General features: G+C 53.1%; 8 protein-coding genes across 8 annotated transcripts; 6 read left to right on the top strand and 2 right to left on the bottom strand.

The window, feature by feature from the left end:
• The first annotated feature begins 1,714 nt into the window (after window positions 1-1,714).
• Window positions 1,715-3,095, top strand: DACRYDRAFT_22393 (FAD/NADP-binding domain-containing protein). Its single transcript, XM_040772775.1, has 6 exons — window positions 1,715-1,757; window positions 1,808-1,916; window positions 1,962-2,361; window positions 2,407-2,676; window positions 2,734-2,845; window positions 2,895-3,095. The coding sequence occupies exons 1-5, from the start codon at window positions 1,724-1,726 to the stop codon at window positions 2,773-2,775; spliced, it is 855 nt and encodes a 284-aa protein (XP_040628886.1). The 5' UTR covers window positions 1,715-1,723; the 3' UTR covers window positions 2,776-2,845; window positions 2,895-3,095.
• A 366-nt stretch (window positions 3,096-3,461) lies between these two features.
• DACRYDRAFT_79683 (FAD/NADP-binding domain-containing protein) lies at window positions 3,462-5,102 on the top strand (the record flags this gene model as incomplete). The annotated part of the gene is made up of 7 exons (XM_040776407.1): window positions 3,462-3,530; window positions 3,587-3,683; window positions 3,737-3,845; window positions 3,895-4,297; window positions 4,346-4,609; window positions 4,659-4,769; window positions 4,821-5,102. Exons 2-7 carry the CDS (start codon window positions 3,650-3,652, stop codon window positions 5,100-5,102), a joined length of 1,203 nt encoding a protein of 400 aa, XP_040628885.1. The 5' UTR covers window positions 3,462-3,530; window positions 3,587-3,649.
• A 4,410-nt stretch (window positions 5,103-9,512) lies between these two features.
• Window positions 9,513-9,937, top strand: DACRYDRAFT_89017 (uncharacterized protein; the record flags this gene model as incomplete). Its single annotated transcript, XM_040776890.1, has 2 exons — window positions 9,513-9,616; window positions 9,667-9,937. The coding sequence occupies 2 exons, from the start codon at window positions 9,513-9,515 to the stop codon at window positions 9,935-9,937; spliced, it is 375 nt and encodes a 124-aa protein (XP_040628884.1).
• A 341-nt stretch (window positions 9,938-10,278) lies between these two features.
• On the bottom strand, window positions 10,279-11,493 carry DACRYDRAFT_89016 (uncharacterized protein; the record flags this gene model as incomplete). The annotated part of the gene is made up of 5 exons (XM_040776889.1): window positions 10,279-10,455; window positions 10,511-10,696; window positions 10,749-10,985; window positions 11,043-11,367; window positions 11,423-11,493. The coding sequence occupies 5 exons, from the start codon at window positions 11,491-11,493 to the stop codon at window positions 10,279-10,281; spliced, it is 996 nt and encodes a 331-aa protein (XP_040628883.1).
• Window positions 11,494-11,740: 247 nt separating this feature from the next.
• DACRYDRAFT_22391 (uncharacterized protein) lies at window positions 11,741-12,660 on the top strand (the record flags this gene model as incomplete). The annotated part of the gene is made up of 2 exons (XM_040772774.1): window positions 11,741-12,580; window positions 12,643-12,660. The coding sequence occupies exons 1-2, from the start codon at window positions 12,391-12,393 to the stop codon at window positions 12,657-12,659; spliced, it is 207 nt and encodes a 68-aa protein (XP_040628882.1). The 5' UTR covers window positions 11,741-12,390.
• A 943-nt stretch (window positions 12,661-13,603) lies between these two features.
• On the top strand, window positions 13,604-14,784 carry DACRYDRAFT_107709 (S-adenosyl-L-methionine-dependent methyltransferase; the record flags this gene model as incomplete). Its single annotated transcript, XM_040768518.1, has 5 exons — window positions 13,604-13,669; window positions 13,728-13,996; window positions 14,057-14,141; window positions 14,191-14,497; window positions 14,567-14,784. The coding sequence occupies 5 exons, from the start codon at window positions 13,604-13,606 to the stop codon at window positions 14,782-14,784; spliced, it is 945 nt and encodes a 314-aa protein (XP_040628881.1).
• A 1,458-nt stretch (window positions 14,785-16,242) lies between these two features.
• On the top strand, window positions 16,243-19,580 carry DACRYDRAFT_116381 (uncharacterized protein; the record flags this gene model as incomplete). Its single annotated transcript, XM_040770194.1, has 2 exons — window positions 16,243-16,493; window positions 16,547-19,580. The coding sequence occupies 2 exons, from the start codon at window positions 16,243-16,245 to the stop codon at window positions 18,432-18,434; spliced, it is 2,139 nt and encodes a 712-aa protein (XP_040628880.1). The 3' UTR covers window positions 18,435-19,580.
• Window positions 19,581-23,256: 3,676 nt separating this feature from the next.
• On the bottom strand, window positions 23,257-24,933 carry DACRYDRAFT_15938 (uncharacterized protein; the record flags this gene model as incomplete). Its single annotated transcript, XM_040771153.1, has 3 exons — window positions 23,257-23,438; window positions 23,529-24,554; window positions 24,615-24,933. The coding sequence occupies 3 exons, from the start codon at window positions 24,931-24,933 to the stop codon at window positions 23,257-23,259; spliced, it is 1,527 nt and encodes a 508-aa protein (XP_040628879.1).
• Between the last annotated feature and the right edge of the window lie 1,216 nt (window positions 24,934-26,149).

Raw genomic sequence — 26,149 nt, 5'->3', positions numbered from 1 at the left:
TGCCGACAAGTGAAGACAAGTACATGTGGGCGATTAACGTCCCAGGCGAAGGGGAAATGATGGAAGACTGGAGAACTGCTAGCAGGCAGAAGGTAACTGATATGCTCGCTTCGCTCCCACCGGCCAGCTGGGGAGGAGAGGCCGGCCGGATCATCATGAACGCAGCGGAAGTTGTTCGAGTAAGTCCATAGCAATGTCGGAGTAGTTCCGAGACTGACACGACAGCTGTCAGTTTGGTCTTTACCTGCGACCCATTCCAGAGGTATGGTACAAGGGCCGAGCGGTACTCGTGGGAGACGCTGCTCATCCGACCGCTCCTTTCCTAGGACAGGGAGCCAACCAGGTGCTTTTGTGTTAAACGGATAGCAGACCATGTTGATGACAGACTTCTAGTCGACGGAAGATATTTATCATCTCGTTCGTATGCTCGTCAAGCATGATCCTTTGACAAATGAGAGCCTTGAAGAAGCGTTTCGCGAGTATACCACCATCCGTCGTACTCGCGTCGTGAGGACCATCGAGCAGACCAAGAGAGAAGGCGCCGGAAGGATCGCGAAAACCAGAGAGGAACTCATGGCGAGAGAGGCAGAGCTAGTGAAGGGATTGGAGAGCGCGACGTGGAAGGTTATTCTTGAAATGGTGCAAGGTCCGTTTGCTGGAGAGAGTGAGATCTAAATATCCGCCCTACTTTGGTCGTGCCTTGTGCACAATCAGCCTTGACGTATAAGAAAGTTTTCGAGGCGCATGCTGCGATCGGCCTGCTTTGTACGTGTGTAGTTGCTAGAAATTACGTGGCGCATATGTATCGTTGGCATTCGCGACTCGGTGCTGACTTGCTCACCATCTGCTGACACGGACCATAAGTAGCCAAGATCGCCATTTGACGCATGAGCAACGCCGAGGCCCGTTGCTGGTCCTTTCCTCCTTCCTATCCGCCTTGATCGAATGCCTCCGTTGGTGGTAGTTTCGAATTTGTGTTCTATTCGCGTTTTCAAGCATGATCTTCCATCTCAATGTGCTGATTTTGGTTGGTTGATTTCGTTGCAGCTTGAGGGAGATAGGCGCGAACTTCTAAAGACCAGAGAAAGTCATCTGTAAATTGGTTCTGCATGTGGCAGGGTTGATCAAGAAGACGGGGTGCACCGCATTAGAAAAGCATGACGTAACCTTTTTGTTGCCTGCCCCCCTCTCCTCCCGAAAACGCCGAAGTCGAACTTGGGGACCCGAACATTGAAAATAATAATCATTTGGAAATCATTTCACCTTGAACACGTTGGGAATGAAATCTACTCTTACATCAACATAATATTTACATATTTGAAATAAATCACAATGCAAGAAATTATGGGTTTTTGGCTTTAAGGATGCCAGGGTGCAGTGGCTGTGCGTCAGTCGGAGCCGTCAATTCTCCGTTTGACCCAATGGGAGGGCTGCAAAAGTGCGGACAAGGGGGGAAGCCGTGGCACAGATTTTCTCGAACAGTACATGTACTAGCCAGCAATTACAATTACGCTGTGCTCAAGCGGGTATCTCTCCATGGAAATAGGGGATCGTTCGGGGGTGAAGAAGACAAGAACACCGGGCAATCACGGCGAATTACTATCCAGGCCAACAATGAGGCTGTGGCCTTCCTTGTACTACTTATGTCTGGCAAAGAGGCTCTTCTGAGTGATAGGGGCAACCGTGCTGGAGCTTTGCACCTTGAACAGCAAGTAATCACTCAATGAAAGTACTTATTATCGGAGCGGGGATTGCTGGTAAGATCTCAAAACTCTGGAGGATGTTTTGTTGCTCATTGCGGTCCTAGGACCTGTGCTTGCCATGGTGCTGAAGCACAAAGGCTTCGAACCGGTGATCTACGAGCGTTATGCATCGGTCCCAGCTGGGGGACTGGCCCTTGCGTTGAGCGCCCAGAGGTGAGCTCGATTTATCTGTGTTGGTCACATTGTAACGCAAACTAGCTTCAAAGTCCTCAACATCATTGGACTCGCCGATGAAGCCGTCGAGCTCGGGGTCCAGACCGACGGTTTTGTACAACGTTCAGAAATTACCGGTCAAATCCTACAAGAGCGTTCGGGGCGGCAGCCCATTCTCCGCGGGCAAACTGGGTGGCCGATGACGGTAACGCTCAGATCAAAGTATTGCGACTTCATCGTGAAGAAAGCCGAGCAAAGGAGCATTCCCATACATTGGTCCAAGAAGCTTGTCGATGTCAAGCAAGACGACGACAAGGTGATTGCTGTGTTCGAGGACGGGACCACGGATGAAGGTGATCTTCTTGTTGGATGTGATGGACTTCACAGCAAGGTCCGCGATGCATTGTTCGGGAAGACGCCAGCCGAATATACGGGCGTCGTCGTGGTAAAGTACTCTTTTCTGGTAGGAAGTTTCACTGAAAGACAACAGATCGGCGGGTGGACTCCGTATACAAACGAGCTTCATCCGACTGGTCAGCTCACTTCCTTATCCGTCTTCGGAAGAGGATGTCACTTTTTCTCTTCTCCGACGGCAGAGAAGTATTTCTGGGCTGTAACCATGCCTGCCGAGGCTGAAATGCTCGAAGACTGGAGAATGGCAGGCAAACTTCAAATTGGTGACGCATTGGCATCGGTTCCAGCTACGACATGGAGTGGAGATACCGGACGAATCATTTCGGGCTCGGACGAAGTTATTCGTGTACGGACAACAAAGTCATTTTGTGAGATGAGAAAAACTGACGGAGGTCCTGTGTAGTTTGGTTTGTACTTGCGACCCATACCCCCCCGTCTGGCATAAAGGCCGTGCTGTCTTGCTCGGTGACGCTGCACATCCGATGACTCCGTTCCTCGGTCAAGGCGCGAACGTGGTATGTAAGCTCTACCAACTGTGATTGTACATATTGATGATCCGTGCAGACTGCGGAAGATATCTATCATCTCGTCAGAGCACTGGTCTTCAATGGCCCACTGACAAACGACAGCATTGAGAAGGCATTCACCGAGTATACCGCCATCCGGCGGCCCAAAGCCGAGGCAGTTTTCGAGCAAAACAAGCGGGAGCTCGCCCATAGGCTTGCGACTAGCGAGGAAGAGATCAAAGCACGCGACGAGATGAAGTCTCGGGGGATGAACAGCGACGCGTATAAGCTTGTCGCAGAGATGGTGCAAGGTCCGTTCACCGGAGAAAGTGAGATATAGGGGGTGATGGCAATGGGTCCAAAGGAATTAACCCTTAGTCAAAGTCATGATGTAAATGCCGAAGTGTGTTGCTTCTCTTGCTCTCCCCAAGATCGAACCAGCAACGAGGAGGAAAGTGAAGACAGATTGCCGTGGAGGTTGCAAAGCAGAATATCCCGATGCCGTCCGAATATCCTTCTCCACTCTTCCCGAGTTCCACCGACTCTTCATACAGGGAAACCAAGTACGGCACAGGCCACCAACCAGTGCCTAATTCCTCCTCAAACGAGACGGCAGGTGTGCGTTAGTTGACGTGAACTGCGGCGATGACAATACCACCGCTGGCGAGAGCGGGGGAGATATCGCCGTGAACAGGTCATCCTCATGCTCGAAACTTTCCTATATAAAGTCCCAGCTCAATCCATTTAAAGACATCAACGAAAGTCCAAACAGCTTTCATCCATTCATCCAGAACTTGTTTGTGGTACGCTATCATGAAAGTTCTTTTGATCGGGGGTGGAATTACGGGTCGGAATTACTGCTATTCGGAAAGACATAGCATATTGCTCACTTATAGTCAGGTCCTGTACTCGGAATGCTTCTGCAGCATATTGGGCACGAACCAGTCATTTTCGAACGTCAATATGAGCCATCATCGGGAGGAATCGCATTGCAACTGACGCCACAAACGTGAGCAATCTATCTGAATGCCAAAGTAATCGCTCACGACACTCACCAGAATGAAAGTACTTCGAATTTTGGGACTGGACGATAAAGTCATAGCTCTCGGAAAGCCCCACAGGAAGATGAGGTACTGCTCCGAAGTCAGCGGCAAGGTACTCTTCGAGAGTGATACTGCACCTGGGAAGATTTCCGAAGCCTTGGGTTGGCCGATGATGTGTGCAACCGAGAGATCAGCATATACCAAGCTACTGGTGGACGAGACACAGAAACGGGGCATCCCAATATACTTCAATAAACGACTTGTGGACGTTAAGCAGGATGGCGAGAAGGCGACCGCGATCTTCGAGGACGGGACGACCGAGTCGGGAGACTTCCTTGTAGGTTGCGACGGTCTTCATAGCAGTGTCCGAGATTCGGTATTTGGTGGAGTTGTGCCGACTTACACAGGAATTGTAGTGGTTCGCATCCTTGCTCGAATGATGCCCTCTCCTGCTGAAATTGTGCAGGTTGCAGGGCGTGCAATTATTCCTCCAGGCTTTGATGCCAGTTGGGCCACGCAGATCTTCGGTGAAGGCGGGCACATGTTCTTCGTCCAAACAACAGACGACCATGTTTGCTTTGGATGTACTTACCCTGAACCGAACGACGTGAAGGAGGACTGGCGCAAAGCGACGCCAGAGCAGGTGCAAGAGTGGTTGAAGGGTATACCCCAGACACATTGGTCTGGACCGCCGGAAGAGATATTCAAGCATGCCGATCGCATAGTCAGGGTGGGTCTTCCGGTGTCGTGACTGAATGTATTGGCTGACTCGCTCACAGTTCGGGATGTATCAGCGACCCATCCTCCCTGTTTGGCACAAGGGTCGAGTCGTTTTATGCGGAGACGCAGCTCATCCAACAGCGCCATACATCGGACAAGGTGCGAATCAGGTAAATCTGCGTCCTGAATTCCAGGGCTCAGCTGATGCTTCGCCTGCGAAGTCTTTGGAGGATTGCTATCACATGGTCCGCCTGTTAAAGAAGTACGAGCCGCTGACCACAGAGAGCTTGGACAAAGCATTCACCGAGTATGGAGAGTTGCGTTACCCTCGAGTCACCAAAGCTGTGCAGCAAGCAACCCAGGAGGGTAAGTATAGGATCATGACAGGCCGGGATGCCTGCCTAGAGCGCGATGCGATGCTTGCCAAAGGCATGGAGACGCAGTCATGGAAGGTCATTCTGGACATGCTGCAAGGACCGTACGAGAAAGAAAGCCAGATCTAGTTCTTCCTTTGGTAGAAGAGCATATCATAGTATGTTCGCATTAGAGCCCCGCTTGTCGGAATCAGCGGTGGGCATGATATAATGGTGAACGTTTGTCCTTCTCCAAGTTTTAATTCCTCCGATGACCCCTTTCGGGCGCATCTTGCCTACAATGACCCCTCGGGGACACATCCCTGAAATGATCCCAAGGCCTGCCCTAAGCAACCAGGGATTTTCGTGGTAGTAGGAGTTCAAGAGGTGGTAGGGTCCGGTCCATGGTGTCAATACGTTCCGACCCAAGCTTTGTTTTGTTTCGAATTAGTTATATTACACACAAATTAATTCTGCATGGATGCCTCTTATAATAATTCACCGATTTTTACCATTGTAAACATAGGTGAGAGACCACTGCACTTTTACAGCAAGGCAGTGAATTTTGCAGCAGTTCTTGAAAATAATGGATACCATACACAATGCCAACCAGCTTGTCTTTTGAAAAAGGTCTGTTTTCATAGCAAAATATTCAGAAAAACGCGTTGTTGGATTGACCGGAGGGAAGGGGCAAGATGCGCACGAAAGGGGTCATCGGAGGAATTCACTGCGATGGCGATGCGACAAAGGGCCGGAAGCAACAAGTGATTCATTTTCATCACGTGATGAGAACCAGGACGCGCGGCCACTCACGCGCGTTGCTTCCCCGACTCCCTCATTCTCACACCATCCTAGGTCACCCGCTGCTTTGGCAGCACCAACATCTTCAGTATTTCTGACCTCTGGAGAATACTACTTGCTCTTGATCTAGATATATTGCACCACGGAAGACAACCTTGGATAATCATCCTGCCCCGACATGGCTACGGCAGTCTCCTTCGTTGCACCTCACGGGCTGCAGACTTGGGCTCTGCAGGTTCAAACAAGGATCGCCAGACAATCAGAAATGGAAACCCTTAATGAGATGGTGACAATTCAGGGTGATCAATGGTTAGATGCATACTTCGATGATCTGTTGAGGGCTGGGCCTCACATAGGGTGTGTAGATATTGACATAGATGACTAACGGAAACTGATGTGTATCATAGAGGTATCGCTGAGCTGGTCAAAACACCGGGAAAGAAGAGGGAAGGAATGCGCACCAGAGCTGTGGCCTCAAATGCTGCAGTTAAGAATGCAAAGTTGGTTACTGCAAATAAGGTGCGCGCACCCGCTCCCCTACAAGGCATGTAGAATTGATGGGCAAATAGAATGCCGATAAGGAGAACGCACCCCTTATCAACACTCCGACCAACAAGAAGACTACTCGATTCCAACGTGCTTTAATGGCAGTCAAGGAGGATCAGACTACAGAACCCACCGAAGTAATGGTTACGCCTCTCAAGAAGCCAGGCCGTCCGACGAAGGCAACCAAGCCTATACTCTCAGACCAAGTTCAAGAGACAATCGAAACTTTGCCCAGCCCCCCAGGACCCCCCGAGCCGGAGAGTGCAGCTGCAGACGGTACGAAGCCGACACGTCAAGTTAAAGGGAAAGGCAAAGCGGCGAAGAAAGGAAAGGGAAACAAGAAGGCAGCACCGTCAAAGATCGAATCGCGGAAAGGATCAGAGGCCATACTCGAACTGCCGCCCGTTGATAAAAATGATCTGGAAGCTGAAGGTAGCAAAGTCCTCGACCCCAACTTTGCTGACTATTTGCCACTGGCTGACACAACCGCTACGAGATCCTCACGGACGCCAGCGCTCGTTGAGACCAGCTTGCAGGGCTTGACGCCCCATAAACCCACTTTCTCCACGGTATCCCAATCACCTATGGAGTCGGTTTCCTTCATTCACCCAACAATATCGCTCTCCTCCACCCACGAAACTACAAATCTGAACGGCGCTCTCACTGGTGAGGACACCCTTCCAGAAGTCGAAGCCCTGGAGGAAGCCCTTGAAGCTGACTTCATCCAAATTGTTACAACGATGGAAGAGCCCACCTCTATACCAGGTGCTGAACTCTCTTCGTTATCTGTCATCCAAGAGGATGATGAAGCTGAGTCTCCACCTGCATCGCATGTCCCTCTTCCTATCAAGGTCCCTGCCCAATCATCAGTACCGTCCGACCAAGGGCCTGTACCTGCACCTGTTCAAGAGAACCACATTAAGCCTCCATCTCCCAAAGTCTCGCAACCTAGCCTCGACGAATTTGCCACGGCCCCACTTCCTACTCGCCCAGCTCGCATCACGTTGGGTGCCGCTATGAACCCAGGGCAAGGGATGCCGCGTGCTTCTCATGCGAATGTTGGCCCACCTCCCGTGCAGATGCGCCCGTCTGTTGGTCTTCGCAGTTCCTGGCTCACGAAGGCTCTGCGGGAGGACAGCGCTCTTCCTCCTGCCCCTGCTGCGACACAGCTAATTGGTGCACCGAACCCAGTCATTCAACAACCTGCCTCCACAGGCGTTAAACGCAAGTCTTCGGAGCTTGAGGAACACTCATCTACCAACGCACTCACTGTCCCTGTCGGGGAGGAGGAACGAACGAACAAAGTGCGAAAGATCGCTCCAACTCCAGACAAAGAATTGTCCAAGAGTCTGCGAACTGAGAAAGTCATGAAGGAAGAAGATGCTGAGGAGACGGGGATTCTTGATCGTGTCAGGGGCAAGGTCGAAGGCTTACTTGTCCGTGCCGATAAAGAAGAGGATAGAAAGGGGACCGCAGACAGCGGGAGGGAGAGCAGCTTCAGCTTCAAGAAGTTCGCAAGTCGCCTGAGCGTATCCGACCTTGTGAGCGTCTTTGAACGTCGTGATATTGTGCCGGCATTGGAGCAGAATACTTCAACTCTGGAGCCACCGCTCATATCAAACAAGGCTGTCGAGAAGGGCGTGGAGCTCGTTCAATCCACAACGCCGTTCAACTCGCCGCCTACAGCGCCGAGCCAAATTCCCGATCTCCCAACCGAGTCTCACACTGGTATGGCTCTCAACGCTCCTGGAACGAAGCTTGGTGGTGCATTTGCTTGGGCTTCAACCTCGCCATCTCGTTCGCATATGCAACCACCTTCACAAGAATCCGCCCCGTCTCAGTCAACGCAATTCACCGGATCTACTTATGTGGCTGACACACAAAATCCTTTCACCCAGGAGACTGCAGTGGGATCTCAGCCTTCTTTGAAATACACTGACGGCGTCAAATTTGTACCGTCCCAGCTGTCTCGTACCAACTCTGTAGAGGACATGGAAGACGTAGAGTATATGATGGATGCCTCATCCAACCCAGCCCAGTCTGACAAGCCTGCAAAAACCAACGATGAACGCTACCTATTCCAAGGTACAGGTGAAACAAGCGTCTTTGCCCAGTACCAGCATTTGGATAAAGGAGAAACGAATCATGGGCAGGCTAGCCAGACGAACAAAGTAAGACTCGCCTGCGGTGCTGAAGGACGATCACTGATATATTGGTAGCTGGGAAAATCCATGGTGTCTACCGACATCCTCAGCCCATCTTCTGCTTCTGAAGTTGTGCCGTCTCAATCTTCGCCTGGGCTATTTGCGCAGGCTGGTGCATTCGTCTCCAAAGCTCTCGGTATGAGCACCTCCATAGGACCTTCGAGCAAAACGGTCAAAGTGAATGCCCAGCCAGTCAAGTCTTTGGCGCTCGCCGCTGCAGCCGCGAAGAAGGTATTTATTTCCCCTATTGACATACCACTCTTGCTGACCTACCGCAGGAACAAATGGAGAAAGACCGAAAGGCGGCACGCGCCAAGGAAGTAGAAGACCGCCGCGTTGCAGCAGCACATAGAAAGCTGGAAGAAGAGAAAGCCAAGGAGGAAGAGGTGAGAAAGGCCAAAACGGCAGAGTTGGAGAGGCGGAAGAGGGAAAGAGAAGAAGCTTCTGCGGCATCGAGAGCACGGTTGTATAAGACCAAAGTTGTAGGTGCCCCGCTTTTGGTTTCAGTTATGCATCTCATGCCGCTATCCAGTCTTCTGATGATGAGTCTAACAAGAAGCGCAAGCTGGCGATAGAGGCTGAGCGCAAGCCTGCTATTCTGAAGAAAGCGCCATCACAAGACACATTACGGAAGGGTATGAAAACACCGACGCCGTCGACAGGAACCTCCGCCATATTAAAGTCCAGCAAGACTGGAGGAATGCCCTCCCGGCCCGCAGCTATCACCGGTGTGCAGATGAACAAGTCTACAAGTTCCACGCGTTCTACTCAAGCAGGTCCGTCGATTGAGTCCGATCTCGCGGCCGAAGCCCAGGTCCCCCCAACCAAACCAACAACCGCAATCGCCGCAACAGTCGATGCTGCTCAATCAAGCTCTTCCGCTCTCAAAGGGGGAGCACTTCGTACTTACGTTATGTCGACAGCCAAAGCGGGAGCCTCGCAAGGGCAGTTGAAAGTCAAGGAGTCTTTGGGTGATGGCAGACAACCCTTGCAAGCCATTCAGGCGGCTATGCATGCTCGAGCCCAAGCACAGATCCAGGCTGCCCAAGTACAAGTAGAGGAGCAAGCTAGAGTCGCTTCTGAACAAATTGATTTGCCTGACATCGCCACCGAGTACGTTCAAAGTACATCTATCTATTTTTCCAGCTCACCTTGTTGAACAGGTATTCAGACTCGGATGATGAGGACCGCGTTCGCAATTACACCATCCCCCACTGGGCGAACTCACCCGAACTGCGCAACCAACTTCAGGCGCAGAGTAATATCAATCCAGACTCCATTTTTGGAGCAATTCGGCCTCTGCATATGGACGAAATCTTCCGCAGCAGGCAAAGTCGGTTCAGGGCCCGCACCAGTTCAGCAAACTGGATCGGACAAGACAGGCTTACCCCTCAAGAGGAAATGGACTACGCAAGGCGAATGGGCTTCTTGTAGATCACATCGCGTCTCAACCCTTTGCCTCGCATTTTGACTTCTGCGTTCCGTGCGTTCTCCTGTCTCGCCGCTATCCGTCACATTGGTAATACTAGCGTCCAATCTTCCGCATATCGGACGTAACCTATATCCCATCATCCCTGCAACGCCTTCAAGCTCATTACAAATGCACATTCACCAATTGTTACTTTTCCATGAATGGAGTGTATCCCGATTCAATGCATACGTTTGTCACAGATGGAGCACCCATTAGGGGAACTTGATCCTCAATTATGAGAGCTTATTCAGATATGTAGGTAAATTGCCTGGTACCACATTAGGGATTCAACATACTGTATGCACTATGAGCTTGTGACTGAGGCAGCAACCGCGGCGCGAGATATTTTATCAGCCAGCCGAATGGGCTCGGGTATCTTATATCTACCCAAGGCCAGAGTGACTCGTATAGCTGTATCGAGGCATACACGATGTCCTGGGGAGACAAAAAGTGGTGCTTTCAACGTCGGGGGTATGAGTGCCTAAGGCTGCGTCAGCTAACACTTGATTGTGGTGAGAAGCGCAGGTCCGGCTTACCGCACCCGCATATGAGTCACCCTTAGCATCATATAATCCGAACCATGAACCATGACTCAAAAGAACACGGCGTATCATCTCCCGCATCCCATGCTGCGTAGAGCGCCAATGTGCAGTAGAGGTTGCCCACGGTTGTCCTTGCAAACTATCTTGGTGATGGGGCAGATAGTTCTTGGCCACACCAATCTACGAGCAACATCAGCATCAAACTCCTCGTTAGCACGTAAAGAACACGCACTGTTGGGACATTCGCCTGTACTCCCACGACAGAAGCAACTCCTGTTTCGCGAACATGAAGCCTTCCGTTTCCATCTATTAAGAACACCTGAGGGAATTGGTCTTGCTCGTTCCTTGCCGCCAGCTCTTCTCGCAGTGCATTGATGAGTCTTAAGTACACGGGCGCCTCTCGATATGAAAAGAATGTAGGGATGTACGGCACGTCCATGTGAATCGCGTGCGTGATTGTGTGTCGTAGCTGTACGTGTGATTGAATCAGCACATGTGCCCAAGCGTGTGAACGGTTTACACGGACCTCTAGAGAGGGATATTCGACCACAACCAATGTCGCGTACGCATTGGGTCCATTCTCAGTGACGACCACATGACTTTGGGACTCCTCTGACTCAGTCATACCTGAAGAGTCTTCTGACTGTTGGACGAAGCTAATATCGAGCCCTCCAACGTATTTGAGGGCGGTCACGAGAGGTTCGCCGATGTTGACCTGATGGACCTCGGGAACGTCGAAGTCGTGTTGTACGACACTCATCTCATGCTGGAAGTCTGATCCGCTTGTGGGAACGAAGAAGTCTAGCTCGTGGTCGACAAAGAGGACAGACTTTCTCAGGGAATGTTGCTCTCTGGGATGAAGATGTGCTCAAGGCGTGGACGGATGTAACGGAACTGATTGCGTACCTTGTCCACTCTGCTATCAACTCTTTGTGTTCTTCCAGCATTCGCGTGGTGTACGCATCCTTCGATTCCATTTGATGATCAAGCCTGGGGAATCTGAAGAAGCAGCGGTAATAGAGTGAGGTTGAGCCAGACTACCATTGGCCTTGGCCGCGCTGATGGTCGTCGCCCTAGAGTTGACAACAGTGTCATCGTGACTCGGTGTACATGAAGGAGGTGGACGAGCCGGCAGACTCAAAACCCTGCTTTTGAGCCCTCAAATTCCTTGCAGCTTCCACGTATGGCTCTCCCGGTACGATTTCGAGTCAAATACACCTGTTTACATTGCTGGCTCTACTTTATCTTCCTGAACCTCGTTTGCATGAATTGAAGTGCCGGGCATCCGCATGCATCTATTACGGTGCAGTCCAAAACCGCGGATTAACAAAACGGTCTCGGCTTCTGTCAACCTGGACAAGCGCCTTCTCACGGATTGGAAACGTACGGCTCCTCAACGTGCATCACTGGTCTTCGTCCACCTAAGCTAGACTTCTTGACGTTGGCGCCCCTGTGAGGATGTGCACAGCACGGTTTGCTCACAATCCATTGTGGGAGCTGCTGTTGCCTTTCTTCCGAGATTCGGGGTATCATCCCAGGAGGCGTACCTCCCGAAATGCCGGGAGAAGAGAACAGAAGACAAATGATATCGACCTCAACGTGGATTCCCTGGTTATTCTTCTAAGCCATTTGTAGGAAGACGGACTCTTCCTTTGCCTCGTCCCACTTCTCGGCACCGCTATTGGTATCCGCGATGATTTTCACGCCGTCCCTAAACTCTGGACCGTTACGGGTACTTTCGCGTGCGGTTAGTCTAAACTGGGACGCCAGAAGCGCGTGGAAATCCGCTCAACTGGCTGGGTCCGAGTTTGAGACTGAACTTTCACCCCCAAGGCCGCCTGAATCGGTCGTCGTGTTCGAATCTCCATGCCTCCATGCCTAGCTGCGGAGTTCAGTCCTCACCCGTCTTGTGGAGGACCTACAAGGCATGGACAGAAAGATGCAGCACATCTCGAGGAGTTCTGATTGACAAAACTTCCGAACCCAAAATCGACGAGGTAGCGATCATATTTGCGAAGAATCAAGCAGGCCCTATCTCTCGTCCATTTACGCCTGTGACAGAAGGTGAGAAATTTACGTTTTGTATTGTTGGTGGGCTGATAATAGGTTCTTTTATGCACTATGAGTTCTTGTATATCCTTGAGGCAAGTCCAACTTCACAGGACCGACGGTCGGGTCTGAAGCTCACCCGAGCATGACAGACTGATGCTCAAGTTGGACGCCCCTCCTGTCGTTGTGGGGTGATTCGTCTTCTAGAAGTGTTCCATGATGGACGAAGCGGACAAGAGTAGGTGACGTACAACCACATTTCAGCTCCGTCATTCCTGATAGGAGCGAACTGTGCCTGCTTTCTCTGCTGATCCCCAAGCGCAGCATTCCTCTTATGATTCAAAGCAGGACGTATCTTCCTTTGGATTCTTGGGAGCAGAGCCTGGCCTCTGACCACCTCAGGGTCATTACGCAAATGGTATGACGGTAAGTCATGTCAGATTCTTTCCAGAGCAATGGATTTTCTTCAGGCATAGAGGTCGCTCGCCCGCACGAATACGTATGAACATCACACCGACCCAGGCCACATGCCCGCCGCACCCTGTATCTTGATTGGTCGCAGCAAACGGGTGCGGAGCTGGACAAAGCCGTGAAGTCAGGGTCATATGGAATAACAATGGCCCATCAAAAGGGGCTTAGTTCCACTGACTCTGATTGCAAAGACATCGACAATCACGATTCTGTTTAGCTAGAAGAGGGATTGATCCGACTTGTGGCGTGCTTCGGCTGGGCGCGGCGTGTGTTCTGTTATCAAGATACACCTTCGGAAGGGCCACGATGGCCGTTAAAGGGGCAAAGCCCTGCCTGCTCTACCATGTCACTGGTTGGTTTTGCCGAAGAACAGGCCGTTCATTCGGGGTTGGTTGCTGATGGAGTATAGGTTCTCTTTGTATCCAGGAGCCTTTTTGTATAAAGCTCGCGGCATGATCGCTCAGGTTTCAATTGTAGCACCGCAATCATCCCTGAGTCGCCGATATTTTTTGTCTACTCCTCTCGGTCAGTGGCAGGCCCCGACATCAAACCAACCATTTCGACAATATGTCGGGCTCTGGAATGGCGTCGCTACAGGAGGTACATGGGCGCATGTTCAACTCGCAGAACTCGGTGAGCCATTTTGTACAAGGGTTGTTGAGCGCCGAGAACAACTGGGACTGAGTTTCAGCAATATGCGCTTCCGGCGGATCAAAAGGAATATGACCGCCTTGACCAGCAGCATCTGATGCATAAACTGGCGCTGGGCTCATTGTACTATCCGATCGATCTCGTGCAGGCAGCTCTCGAGCCCGTAGAAGGAGAACAGAAAGCTATCATGGACCTAGGCACGGGAAGCGGGATCTGGGCAGTCGAAATGGCCGTAGCATTCCCATATGCCCAAGTGATGGGATTTGATCTTGCGCCGCACATGAACAGACCACGGCCTCCCAACTGTTAGTAAGTTTGATCTTTCCTAGATTTGTGGAGAAGAAGTTGGAAGTTGACATTTGTGGACAGCTTCGAGCAAGGCGACTTCACCCAGGGCATGGGCCGGTTTGCAGGACAGTTCGACGTTGTACACGCTCGGTCTGTGAGTCAAGGGGTAAGATTATCCAAAGGTCTTTCCATAATGTCACTAACGTGCCGTACAGATGCGCAATCATGTGATGTACATGCATGAGCTTGCTTTGCTTCTCAAACCGAGCGGAGTCTTGTTGATGATTGATGGACATCTCTCCTTCACTGATCAAGCATACCGTAATCTGAATCCGGTTCCCGAAGGCAATCCTGGCCACTCGTATGTGGTTAACTTGCTTGCTAAGGCAAGTGTAGCGATGAAGGGCAGAGGAAGTCAGCCCGACAGCGCCGTCATGCAGAAGGGCTGGGTCGAGGGTTGTGGGCTGTTCCAGAACATTGGAAGTCGAGTGGTGTACACCCCTATTGGGGCATGGTATAGCGGTGGGTGCCAGTTTCGACCACTGGCATCGTCTCTTCAGATATTGACTTGGGTTTCCAATGATCATGTAGGCCAGGATCCGAATTCACGCCGATTGAACACCATCGGTGCGACGATGGGGGAGAACTTGCTGTCCTTTATGGGGGCGATCAGGCCGTTGCTGATCGGTTATGGATTCGGCGAGGATCAGGTTGATTATGAAATTGGCAAAGCGGCCGAGGAAGTGCGAAGCGGAACGAGGCGATACTATACCCAGTGGCATTACCTCTGGGCAACAAAGCGTGCTTGACGGACGGGAGATTGGAAGGGCAACAAGAAAGGCGTTGACAGAGCTGCGATAACTTGATTTGCGTAACAGACATTGACCGTAAAGGACTACATTTCCTCATTTTGTGACGTAGACACGTCGGCTCGTCGTCGCTTGTCATCGTACCGCATCTGCGGTGCTTGATACCGATCGAGATAAAACGCGAATTCAGAGTCTGGGCGCCAGACCGCCCGTTGAGACCATTTCACTGGTGAAATTTTCGAAACCTTCCCCTTTGTCAAGTCATGCAATGGTCCAGCAAACTGTCCGACGGCGTGTCAATCGAGATCCTGGGTGATGGTTCCACAACAGCCAGAGCATAGAAGCGCCTGGGAGCCTGAGCCGGGAGGGAAAGACCATTAGGCGGCGCGGATTTGCGAAACATCTTAAAAGCCATACAGACCATTCTTGTAATGGGCGGCGCGGATTTGCGAAACATCTTAAAAGCCATACAGACCATTCTTGTAATGGACAGCGTTGACGTTGGATACCATCGCGCCGGCGCGCACAAGGTGATCGGTGTTATCGCTCATGATGGTGGATGGTTCGAGTAGTATCGACAGCAGTGTCGGTGTTGGGGAGATCTGGCTGATGGGTGCGCACGGTAGCTGCCAGAGCAACTCTAGATCGATGCCTGGACCAGGGAGTGGTGGTGACTGAGTTGTGATTACCCAACGATCGTCAACTGTCGATATTCGATATGTTGCATTGGTCACAATACCCCGATCCTCATTCCACCAACTGCTGCCAAAGCAACCAATGAAGGCACGCGATAACAGCTCATACCTCTGGTCCTCGTCCTTACCGAATAGGATGCCTTCGATGGTGGTGTGATCAATCACGTCGTGCTTGTATTCAACGTGGTACGGTAAGCCCCGATTGTATGTAAACACGCACGGTGGGAAAGGTCATATCCTGTGTGCAATCCTTGCCAAATGCACATTCCAGCATGTCGGCACAACCAATGATGCCGCCTTTCTCCTGTTGATTGCAAGCAGGAGGGGGAATGACTTCGACAGCAGGGCAGGATGTCTCGGAGGTAGTGGGCTCACACAACTTGAGAGCGATCATCGCTCCGAGACGTCCTCATCACCAAATAGAGTCACATGGCGCCCCCGAAGAGGAACTGGCAGTGCTGGCAGGGTTTTGAGTCTTGACGAATTTGCGTAGCAACGAAGAGAATGCCGTGCCCTCACTTATGCCGTAAATGAAGTTCCACCGGACTGACTCCGGAGGTAACCACGCGCGCCAAGAAATGATTAAGTAAGCACGCTGTGCATCGCATCGGGGGCGGTGGGTTTCGCTCAGTCATGGTCATGGCCCACTGAAAGTTGCACTCGTACACGTATATTCATTCCACTGACAGCGCTGGTTCGTATTCTCTTCTCTTGACAGCTCTGACTTCTAATGAAGGCTACATAGCTTTGGTAGTGACCAACCATGGCTTCGAACGCGCCTCCACCAGAATACACCCTATCTTCACATGAGGAAGCTGGGAATGCGTCAGCACATCCGGCAACTGCGGATTCACCTAGCGCAGAACCAGCAGCAGAACAGCTTCAAGTAATAATCACACCCACGCAGAACGCGACCGACTTTCAGAATGGAGCACTAGGGATAGAAGGAGAGCATGCGACTATCGAAGGCGAGGTGCAGATAAAGGGCGCACAAGAGGGAGCGTGGCAAAGAGTGTACGCGCATGCGTATATGCGCATATAGGAACACTGCTGACAATTCTCATTAGGTCAATAACATTCCAAACCGTGGAAAACTCTCCCGAGCAGACGGTTGAACTCGGCAATGTCACGCAGGACCTCTACGTTCGAGCGCCACCATCTGCGTCGTCGTCAACGACCATTATACTACCACTCCCAAGTTCATTACCCTTCGTCATTCCGCTGCAAGCCGACACCCCAGAATGCGTGCACACTCCAAGTTCTTCTCTTTCACACTACCTCATCGTAGCGCTTCTCCCGACGGACCCTCTGTGTGCCTCCTTTGAGCGCAAAATACCCATACACCTGCGCCGATATTCTACTGCAAGCGCACCTCTGCTTCCGACGCTCCCCTATGAGCTAAAGCTTGCGGATCCCGTCCCGTTTAGAATTCAGCTCCCGAGGCTCGAATTCAGGGTTGGCGAACCAATCCCGGTATACATTACCATACCGCCTCCAGACCGGCAGCATCTCAACCGGATCGGCCTACGACTCCGGAACATCAAGGCAGAGTTGGTGCGCGTGGTAGCCCTTATCGATGATGAAGATGCGACCACACCGAAAGGCGAACAAGGCAACTCAAGAGGTGAAGGAAGTAGCAGCACGAATTATACGCCGTACTTCAGCGACCGGAAGCAAGCAGGGAAGGACGGATGGCCTGATCTCGGATCTGGATCCAGCAGCTCAGATGGTTTAACGCATACAGCCGTCATGTCGAGGAGTGGTGCGGCATGTCGGTTCCACTCAACGAGATCGGTTAACGTTCGGCTTGTTCTGCACCCATTCTCCCTGAGCGCCGAGGTCACCGCATCTGGAGGGCAGCCGCGGATGCTGACCCAAGATCAACGGGAGGCCGAAGGGTGCGCGTCCATTACCCAGACAACTCTGTTGCACGCCGTATCATTCTATCTTTTGGTCCGCGTCGGATTCATATCTTCTACTGGTGCCGAACGAGGCGAAGTTAACAGCGAGCAAACTGTGCCTATCACCATGCTGCCTGGTCTTGCACCCATTGAAGAGGATGTAACTGCCAGCCAATACAGCAAGAAGCACGATGCACCGCCGGAGCGAACGTACCGATACGACTATGATGCTGCGCCTTCTGGATCCGGTCAAGAGGATATCGAAGGTGCCGCACCACCTTTCACTGCGTACGATGGGGCGAGCGGAGGAACATCGGCAGACCTTAGCGCACCACCGCCTTTCTTCTCGGATATTCCGGGCACACCGCGCCCTCCCAGTTTCATCGAGGCACAAACTACCTATTCCGTTGGTCCAAGCACGAGCGCTGGTGGCATGTCAATTGCCGAGTGGTCCACTGCCGATCCAAATCGGACCATTTTGCGCATTCCTGGTGAAGGGGAACAGTTCGGCTTTTCTTATGAGGACATCTATGACGGGTTTGGCGACGGATCGCGCACGCCTCCACCCCCTTTGTCCCGCGCAGAAGTTGAAGAGCCTCCTCCGCCGCCACCTGAGATCTCCCTCACAGATGTTGACGTCTCTAGTGCGGAGTTCTCCCAGATTTTGAACCAGACGACGCAGAGACTGCGGGCGATGTTAGACACCGCTAATGGAGTCGAGGCACCGCCACCACCTCCCGCTATGGATGACCCACTCGATCCTCCGCCGGCGATTGACGATGCGTATCGTCCGGTCATGCCAGCGCAGCACCCACTCCCACCGCCCGTTACTCGGCAGACAATCCCAGAGGAAACCGCCAGTCCTGCGACACCGCCTCCGCCTCATGAGGATGCCTCGCGCACGAATATGCACAGGGGAACGGAACCTCCGCCATACCTCGTCCAAGCTGTCATGGGTAGAAACCCGCACAGGCAGTCGCTACTCAATACGGATCAGCAAGACGGGCACGGTCCCCCGCCGTATTCTGACTTTGCTGGTGGACCGCCTACGTGATGTGCCGTAACTTCTATTCCAATGTACGGATAATTAGTGATATGAAGTGAATGGGATAAGAACGCGGAGTAAATAACATTGCGCAGCACAGGATGGGTATTGTTCGAAAAGATACATCGATACATAGTACAGACATCACCGTCGTGATTTCACGTTATCGACATGGATAGACACAGGAATCTAGAATGAAAGTGGCATGATCAGGGTTTTTTCTTTCCTTCCGATGCCCAACGCGACACCTCGACAATTACTGCCTCGTCCACTCCTTTGATGCGCGATAACAGGTGAAGCAAATCATCTCGCGGGAAAACTCCGGGTTCATCATTCCCATCCCTATCACCATACCCAGCATCATCTCTTGATCCGAACGGCAATATCTTCGATGTCGTAAAGCTATCTTGGCGATCAACAATGATGCCAAGCGTCTCAATCAGACGTCGACATTGCACGCTGAACGGATTCTTGTCCCACTCGGCGGCAATGGGCTGGCCATTGGCTGTACTGATTTGGCGCTCAATCAGGCCACGGAGGAGTTTGCGATAGCTGATGTCTTTTCGCATCCTCGTTTTCAGGCTAGCCGGAGCTAGGTAAGCGACGCTATACAAGCAGAGGGTGATTCGCTCGGAGTAAGCCAGCCATTCGAGGTGGTTCTGAAGCCGGAACAACTGCAAATCTTGCTCTGAGACCGGTAACATGTGGCAAAGCCCGTCGAACAGTGTCCATAGTTGAGTTGGAGAGAATGCAGACATGACATTACGATTCTCATCCGTGATCATCATGCGCGAGAGTGCCTCAAGAGCATGGTCCGCAGTTGCTGGAGGCTTGTACCAAACTTCTGGGGACATATTCTGAGCCCGTGGAACAAGGAATTGTACCGATGCCTTGATTGGTCCAACCGTATTGATCGGATCGATAACGAAGGAACTTGCGACTGCAAAAAGCGCATGACAGACATGCAGCGGGTTTGTGGCGAGCTTGATATCTGTCCCAATATTGGCCAGTATCATTAGCACCTGCTTGCGAACCTCGATGAGATCAGAAAGGGTGAAGCACGACACGAGAGGTGTGAACTGGTCCTCGACCTCGAATGCACAGAGCTTGGCCATGATCTCCAGGAAGCGAGTGAAAGTCGCCATGTACTTCTGGTTCTGATCGAGGAGGGTGAAATTAGAGAACAAAGTCAGGACGACTTTGATAATGCCGGTGGGCTTAGACAGTGGGTCCTTGTCCTGTTTGTCTTCGTTCCATAGCTCATCTTCCGTTGGAGGCAGCATTTCTAATTCGCCAGCGCGCTTGCAGAGCTCATGATGCGTGACGATTCTCTCCGCGCTGATCCCAGCAATAGCATTCTTGCGGAAAGTCGTATCTGCGGCGGCCTCGTTGTTCGGGAAAGCGCAGTCCTCGAGCAGGTCCAACAACACGGGTACGAGATCTTCGGTGTTTTTCAGCAAGAACCCATCAGGAAGTGCCTGTGGAAGCTTATCCAACAGGGACAAGAACGACAATATTGTGAGCGCATAGCTGAGCTCAAGCGCCAGGCCGGATCGAAGCGACATAACGATACGCTCGATATCCACAGTTCCGACTTCGTCTAGGGTTCTGAGGCCTCTGCGCGACTTTGTGGCGGCCAGCTCATTCTCGATCAACATAAGATTGCGCCCACCATGCAGGTCAAAGTCTTTCCGCCAGGGGATATATTCAATCTTCTTGCGTGGCGGCGGCGGTGGCAAGGCCGGCGCGGCGGGGAGGACAGGGATAACACTATCCTGTGCGGTTTGCGGCTGACCGGGCTGTTGAGGTATGAGACTAGACGGCGGATGTTGCGGTGGCGGGTGAACACCGTTCGTGTGGCCATTCGGTTGTGGTACGCCCTCGGGTTGTGCAACGCTTACCTCTGTCTGCGCTGTTACGACAGCGGGCGCACCATTCAAAGCCACAGGAGGGGGATGCTCAGCCTGGATCAGGGATCAGAACGAGATAACCAACAAATTGCAAATGACTCACTCCCGCACTCGCCTCCCGTTCCTCACTCCGAGCCTTCTTTCCTTCTCTCTCCTCCTCAGAAGCAGGAGCATCCTCACTCCCTCGTCTGCGTTTCTTCCCCTCTTCCTCCTCCTCCCCAACACTAGCGGGCGTCTCCCGCCTCTTCAGCGCCGGACTTTTGCTCGGACTGCTACTCTTGCGCGGGCTGCCGCTCAGGCGCTGGGTAACAGGTGGACGGGTGGGCGTCTCCTGACGGGATTGGGGCGGTCGCTGGAAATTAGGCGGTAAGTTGAGGTTGAAGGGTTTCTGCCCTGACGTCGTGCCGGGACTGGCTTGGCTAGCTGCAGGAGGGGCAGGGGCAATCGCAACAGGAGTGTTTGCGGCCTGGGAGGCGACAGACGTCTCCCGGTTGGCAGCTGCTTGGAGGGCGGCGAGCTGCGCTGCTTGCAGAGCAGGATCCACAGACGCGCGCTGAACCTGGGCCTGAGCAGGCACAGCGGGCTTCTCCTCCTGAGCCTGCTCGTTCGCGGCCTGCGCCGCCTGGGTCTGGGCCAACAGCTGTTGTTGCTGGTGCAGCGTCCTCCCCCCGACCCCGGCCTGCGCAGCGTGCATCTTTATCTGCTGGGCTTTGACCGCGTTTTCCAACGGGAGGAGCAGGTGGGTATGCCAGTACTTGAGCACCTGGGATGAGGGCTGCATCGTTGTTCCCTGATCAGTGCGCATCGGTACCTGAGCAGGAAGGTGGAAGGCCTCGTTAGCGAATCGCTGCCAAAAGTCTTCTTTCTGCTATGTGGGAGTTAGCGGCTGTATAGAAGGAGGGATTTGGAGGGAACGTACAGCCGGTGCGGTTTGAGCCATTCGCGTCAACCAGAAATACATCTTCCAAGCCTCGACCTCCACTCCTCCTAGCAGTAGCACCCCCGGCCGGTTGCCAATGTCCATATGCCGCCAGCGGCTTGTAGCAGGATCGTACAGCACCGGCTGGTCAGACTGCCCCTGCGCCTGAGCCTGAGCAGCCGCGGCCTGAGCGGCGGACTGTGCTTGCTGAGGCGAGAGACCAACGAAGGCGGGAGGAAGAGGCTGTTTCAGGTGCTGGTGCACACTTGCGAGTTGGCGGAAGAAGGCTTGTTGTTGTTGTGCGTGTTGGGCAGCTTGTTGCGCTGTTACAGGGAGGGGACGGGCGCTGGCGCCGCCACTTGCGGGGAAAGGCTGGCCACTGGGAGGAGTGGGTTGGATGCCCTGAGGAGGTGCTTGTAGGCCCGGGGCGTGCGCTTGAGGGGTGGGCGTCGGTTGCTGACCAGATTGCACCGGCTGGGGTTGCGGTGGGAGTGGCTGTTGCTGAGGTTGGCCGAGCGGCTGACCTGCCTGCGGCTGACCTGCCTGCGGCTGTGGTTGTTGTTGAGCTTGGGGTTGTACTTGCTGGGCTTGGGTTTGGGGTGTAGGAGCATGCTGTCCCAGCTGGAGCGAATGCTGAGCTTGAGGTTGAGCGGCCTGGAGTGCCTGAGCCTGCTGAGTCTGAGGTTGTTGCTGCTGCTGGGGTTGCTGAGGTTGCTGCTGATGCTGGGCAAGGCCTTGCATCCCCGTCCCGCTCATAGGTCTCCCAAGCATGCCCTGCAACTGCTGGATATTCATACCCTGCATCCCCTGGCCCATGCCCTGCATGCCCACACTCATATTGTTCATGCCCATCCCCTGCAAACTCGGCACTCCGCCCATCGCCCCCATCCCCGGTATCCCACCCATTCCCCCCATCCCGCCAAATCCCATCCCTTGCATACTCTGGAGGTTCTGCATCCCCTGCATAGCTCCAGCCTGGAGTGCCTGCAAGTTGGGGTTCTGCATCCCACCTCCAGGCAGACCGTGCATCCCCTGCATCCCCATCCCTCCCATCCCTTGCATGCCTCCCATACCTCCCATGCCTCCCAGACCCTGCATCCCTCCCATAGGGTTCGCGCTCACGCCCATTCCCTGACCCATCGGTATCCCCATCCCCGGCTCTCTCTGCTGACGAGCAGCGCTCATAGCCTGCATCTGCCTGGACAACAACATTGGGTCGACCATCCCCTGCCCTTGTCCCTGTCCCATCGCTCCCATCCCTTGTCCCATCCCCATCCCCTGGCCCATCGCTCCCTGCATACCCTGGAGGCCAGCCAGCCCACCCTGGAGGTTCTGGAGCATCCCGTTCGCGCCAGTGCCAGCTGCGGGCGTGTGCGCGTGCGCGTGAGAGGGCGAGCCCTGGGTCCCAGGGGCAGGAGTAGCAGACGCCGAAGGGGCGAACACGTGCTGTTGCTGTTGTTGGGGGAAGGCGAACTGTGCTTGACCGCCCTGCTGCCCCTGCGCTCGCTGTTGCTGTTGTTGCTGTTGTTGATACAGCCGCATCATTTGGGACTGTAACATCGCTGGGTTGTGCCTCAGATATTCGCGGACTTCTGCTTCCCCCTGGCCTGTGCTGGCCATGAAGGACTGAATTACTTGGTTCTGGAGATGTTGAGGAAACGAGGGTTGGGACATGGTGGGCGTTGTTGAGCAGGAACGTAGGTCGAGGAGGCTGGCGACTAGTGCTTCCCGTTGTACTCCCCTTGTAGATAATCCGAATCAGCTCCGAGCTGTTCTACGGGCGCTTAATGCGTACCTTGAGCTGGTTAGGAATGGCCCTTGAGAGCTTAAGCCGACAAGGCCGCCGTTTGTGCTCTGTTCGGCAACAGATCTTGTGTCACTTTTTCACGCGATTTAGAGAGGAATATAGTTCGCTTCCACGGAGGCACTTATGATTCCGCAACTCTATTCATAACCAATGACTCTACTGCCAGTGTGACACCCCTCACATCCTTCTATTCATCTAATGAACAACCTCTGATGCAGGTAAGATCACCTTCCCTGGGTTCATGATCCCCTTCAGATCGAAAGCGTGCTTGATACTCCGCATGAGCTCAACTTCGAGCGGCGTCTTGCTGTACCCGATGTACTTTGCTTTCTGGACGCCGAGACCGTGCTCGGCGCTTATGGAGCCGTTTTTCGATGCTGGGACGAGTTAGCCGCGACCTCGAGAACGGCAATAGAATGTAGATAGTGGGAAGGCGGAACGAAAACTGAAGTGAGGAGTGAACGCACCAACTAGCTCGAACATAAACGGTTCCAACAACTGTTCCACCTCTTTCCCATACGCTCCACACACGACGTTAATATGCAAATTCCCATCCCCAATATGTCCAAACCCGACCACCCGCTCAATCCTCCCCCCGCTCTTCTTAGCCCTCGCACGCAGCGTGTCGAGCACGTTCTGCCATTCCTGGATCGGCACGCTCACGTCGTACTTGTACACTTTGCCTGCCTTGCCACACGCTTCGGCAATCCCTTCCCTCAGCTCCCACATCCTAGCCAGCTGGGTCTCGTCCTGTGCCAAACTGCCCGTGAGCACGTCTGGACCCTCGAGCAGCTCTTCGAGGAGAGAGGAAAGCTTCGCCTCGTCGTGCTCTGCCACGCTTCCCGAAGTCTCGATGAGCATGTTCACCCCCTTCGGCACATGCTCCGCGCCGAACACTTGACGCTCCACTTCCTCCCCTTGTGCCCCGTCACCCGAGACGACAGCCCAGGCCGTCTCGTCAAAGTACTCCACCGCGCTGAGGATCTCGCCCAGGCTGTGCTTGAGCTTCCCAAACACGCGCAGCACTGCAGCGTAGTCCGGCAAACGGAGGAGGGCGAGGTTAACACTGGGGGACAGGACGGGCGTGAGCAGGCTCACACCGGTCACCACCCCCAGTGTCCCCTCGGCGCCGACGAACAGGTGCTGCAGGTGATACCCGGTATTGTCCTTCCTCAGTCCTCGGAGCCCATTCAGCACCCTCCCATCAGGCATGACGACTTCGAGGCCGAGAACATTCGCGTGCAAGCTCCCGTATCGTACCATCCTCAGCCCACCAGCGTTGGTACTGATGTTACCCCCGATCTGGCAGGACCCCTTCGCCCCCAGGTCGAGAGGCATCGTATACCCCTCAGAGGCGAGGAAGGTAGCGAGGGACTGGAGGACGCACCCCGCGTCGGCGGTGAGCACGCCTGAGGAAGGGTTGAACGAGCGGATCCGGTTCATCTGAGAGAGGGAGATGACGACTTGATCTTCTCCTGTTGGGGTCCCTCCGCCTGCCCAAAATAAGTCCGGATCAGCGATTCCCAAGTAGAACTCTGGGTGGGAAAGCGTACCTACGAGCCCCGTATTCCCTCCCTGAGGGACAACCCCCAACCCACGCTCAAAACAGTACCCCATGGCCTTGCTCACCTCCTCCGTCGTCTTAGGGGTCAAGACACAGCGCGACCCGCCAATGTACTTGCCCATCCAATCGGTGTTGTACCCCTCCAGATCGGCTGGTGTGGAGGTCCCCGGGGCGAGGGAAGCGCGCACGGATGAAGGAGGAAGGAGAGTGAGGAAATGATCGATATCGGTTTGGGTGAGCTGGGCGAGGCCCCGGGTGAGTGGGGGCAGAGAACGGTGCAGTTGACGCCGGAGGGTCAGAGCGAACATCGTGGTTGGTCGTGAGCGTTGGAAGGAGAGTGTGGAGTATGTAGCCAATAGAGGTATATGTTGGTAACTAGCAAATTGTCCAGCAAACAGTCCCGGTCTGTTAAACCCCCGAGTAATCCAGCCAAATGATAATTAAGTGGAGGAGAAGGAACAGTGAACAGCAACCCTCGACAGTCGCTTCCCGGTACAAGTTACTTTGCTTCTTCAGGGTGCAAATCCGATCGCGCAGATTTGCGGCCGATGAGATTAATCTCCTATCACCGACACTGAATTATCGCCGATCTCATGCACCACGCACATACCTCACATGCTTAACAGCTCCCCCCCCTTGTCCGCACTTTTGCAGCCCTCCCATTGGGTCAAACGGAGAATTGACGGCTCCGGCCAACGCACAGCCACTGCACAGCCATATTACGCCGGCATCCTGAGATAATTCCTCCGATGACCCCTCGGGCGCAAATTCCCTAAATGACCCCAAATGCCGCCCCTAAGTAACCAAATAAGGAAAGCAGTGGCTGTGGCAATAAAAGCATGTGCCTCCGGTCAATCCAACAACGCGTTTTTGTGAATGTTTTGCTATCAGAACAGACCTTTTTTAAAAACAAGCTGGTTGGCATTGTGTATGGTATCTATTATTTTCAATAACTGCTGCAAAATTCATTGCCTTGCCGTAAAAGTGCGGTGTTTCCTCACCTATGTTTACGTTGGTGAAAATCGGTGAATTCTTATTAGAGGCATCCATGCAGAATTAATTTATATACTGTAACATAACTAATCAAAAAAAAAACAAAGCTTGCGAATTAATTGTCAGAACATGCTTTATACACCGGCACGAAGAGACCGGACCCTAGCGCATCTTGAACTGCTACCACCACCTTCGTTAATTGGAAGGTCCGTGGTTGCTTAGGGCAGGCCTTGGGGTCATTTCAGGGATTTGCACCGAGAGGTCATGGTAGGCAAAATACGCCCGAAAGGGGTCATCGGAGGAATTACCTCCCGGCATCCTTAAAGCCAAAATAATCATAATTTTTTTCGCATTGTGATTTATTTCAAATATGCAAGTACTATATTGATGTCAGAGTAGATTTCATTCCCAATTTGTTCGAGGTGAAATGATTTCCAAATGATTATTATTTTCAATGTTAGGGTCCTCAAGTTCGACTTCGGCGTTTTCGCGAGCGGCGGTCCGAACAAGGGGGGAGAGGTGGGGCAGTTT

The sequence above is a fragment of the Dacryopinax primogenitus genome (assembly GCF_000292625.1).
Source record: "Dacryopinax primogenitus strain DJM-731 SS1 chromosome Unknown DACRYscaffold_9, whole genome shotgun sequence".
In the NCBI taxonomy this organism is placed as follows: Eukaryota; Fungi; Basidiomycota; class Dacrymycetes; order Dacrymycetales; family Dacrymycetaceae; genus Dacryopinax; species Dacryopinax primogenitus.
Note: the sequence above shows the minus strand (reverse complement) of the source record. Positions and strands in the feature narration are given on the sequence as shown.

What these genes read in the sequence shown, in the direction of transcription:
- DACRYDRAFT_22393 (XM_040772775.1), top strand. Translation starts at nt 1,724, where the DNA reads ATGAAAGTACTTATTATCGGAGCGGGGATTGCTG. An exon ending in TATCGGAGCGGGGATTGCTG is followed by an intron (nt 1,758 to 1,807) that starts GTAAGATCTCAA and finishes TTGCGGTCCTAG; the next exon opens with GACCTGTGCTTGCCATGGTG. An exon ending in GCTCGGACGAAGTTATTCGT is followed by an intron (nt 2,677 to 2,733) that starts GTACGGACAACA and finishes GGTCCTGTGTAG; the next exon opens with TTTGGTTTGTACTTGCGACC.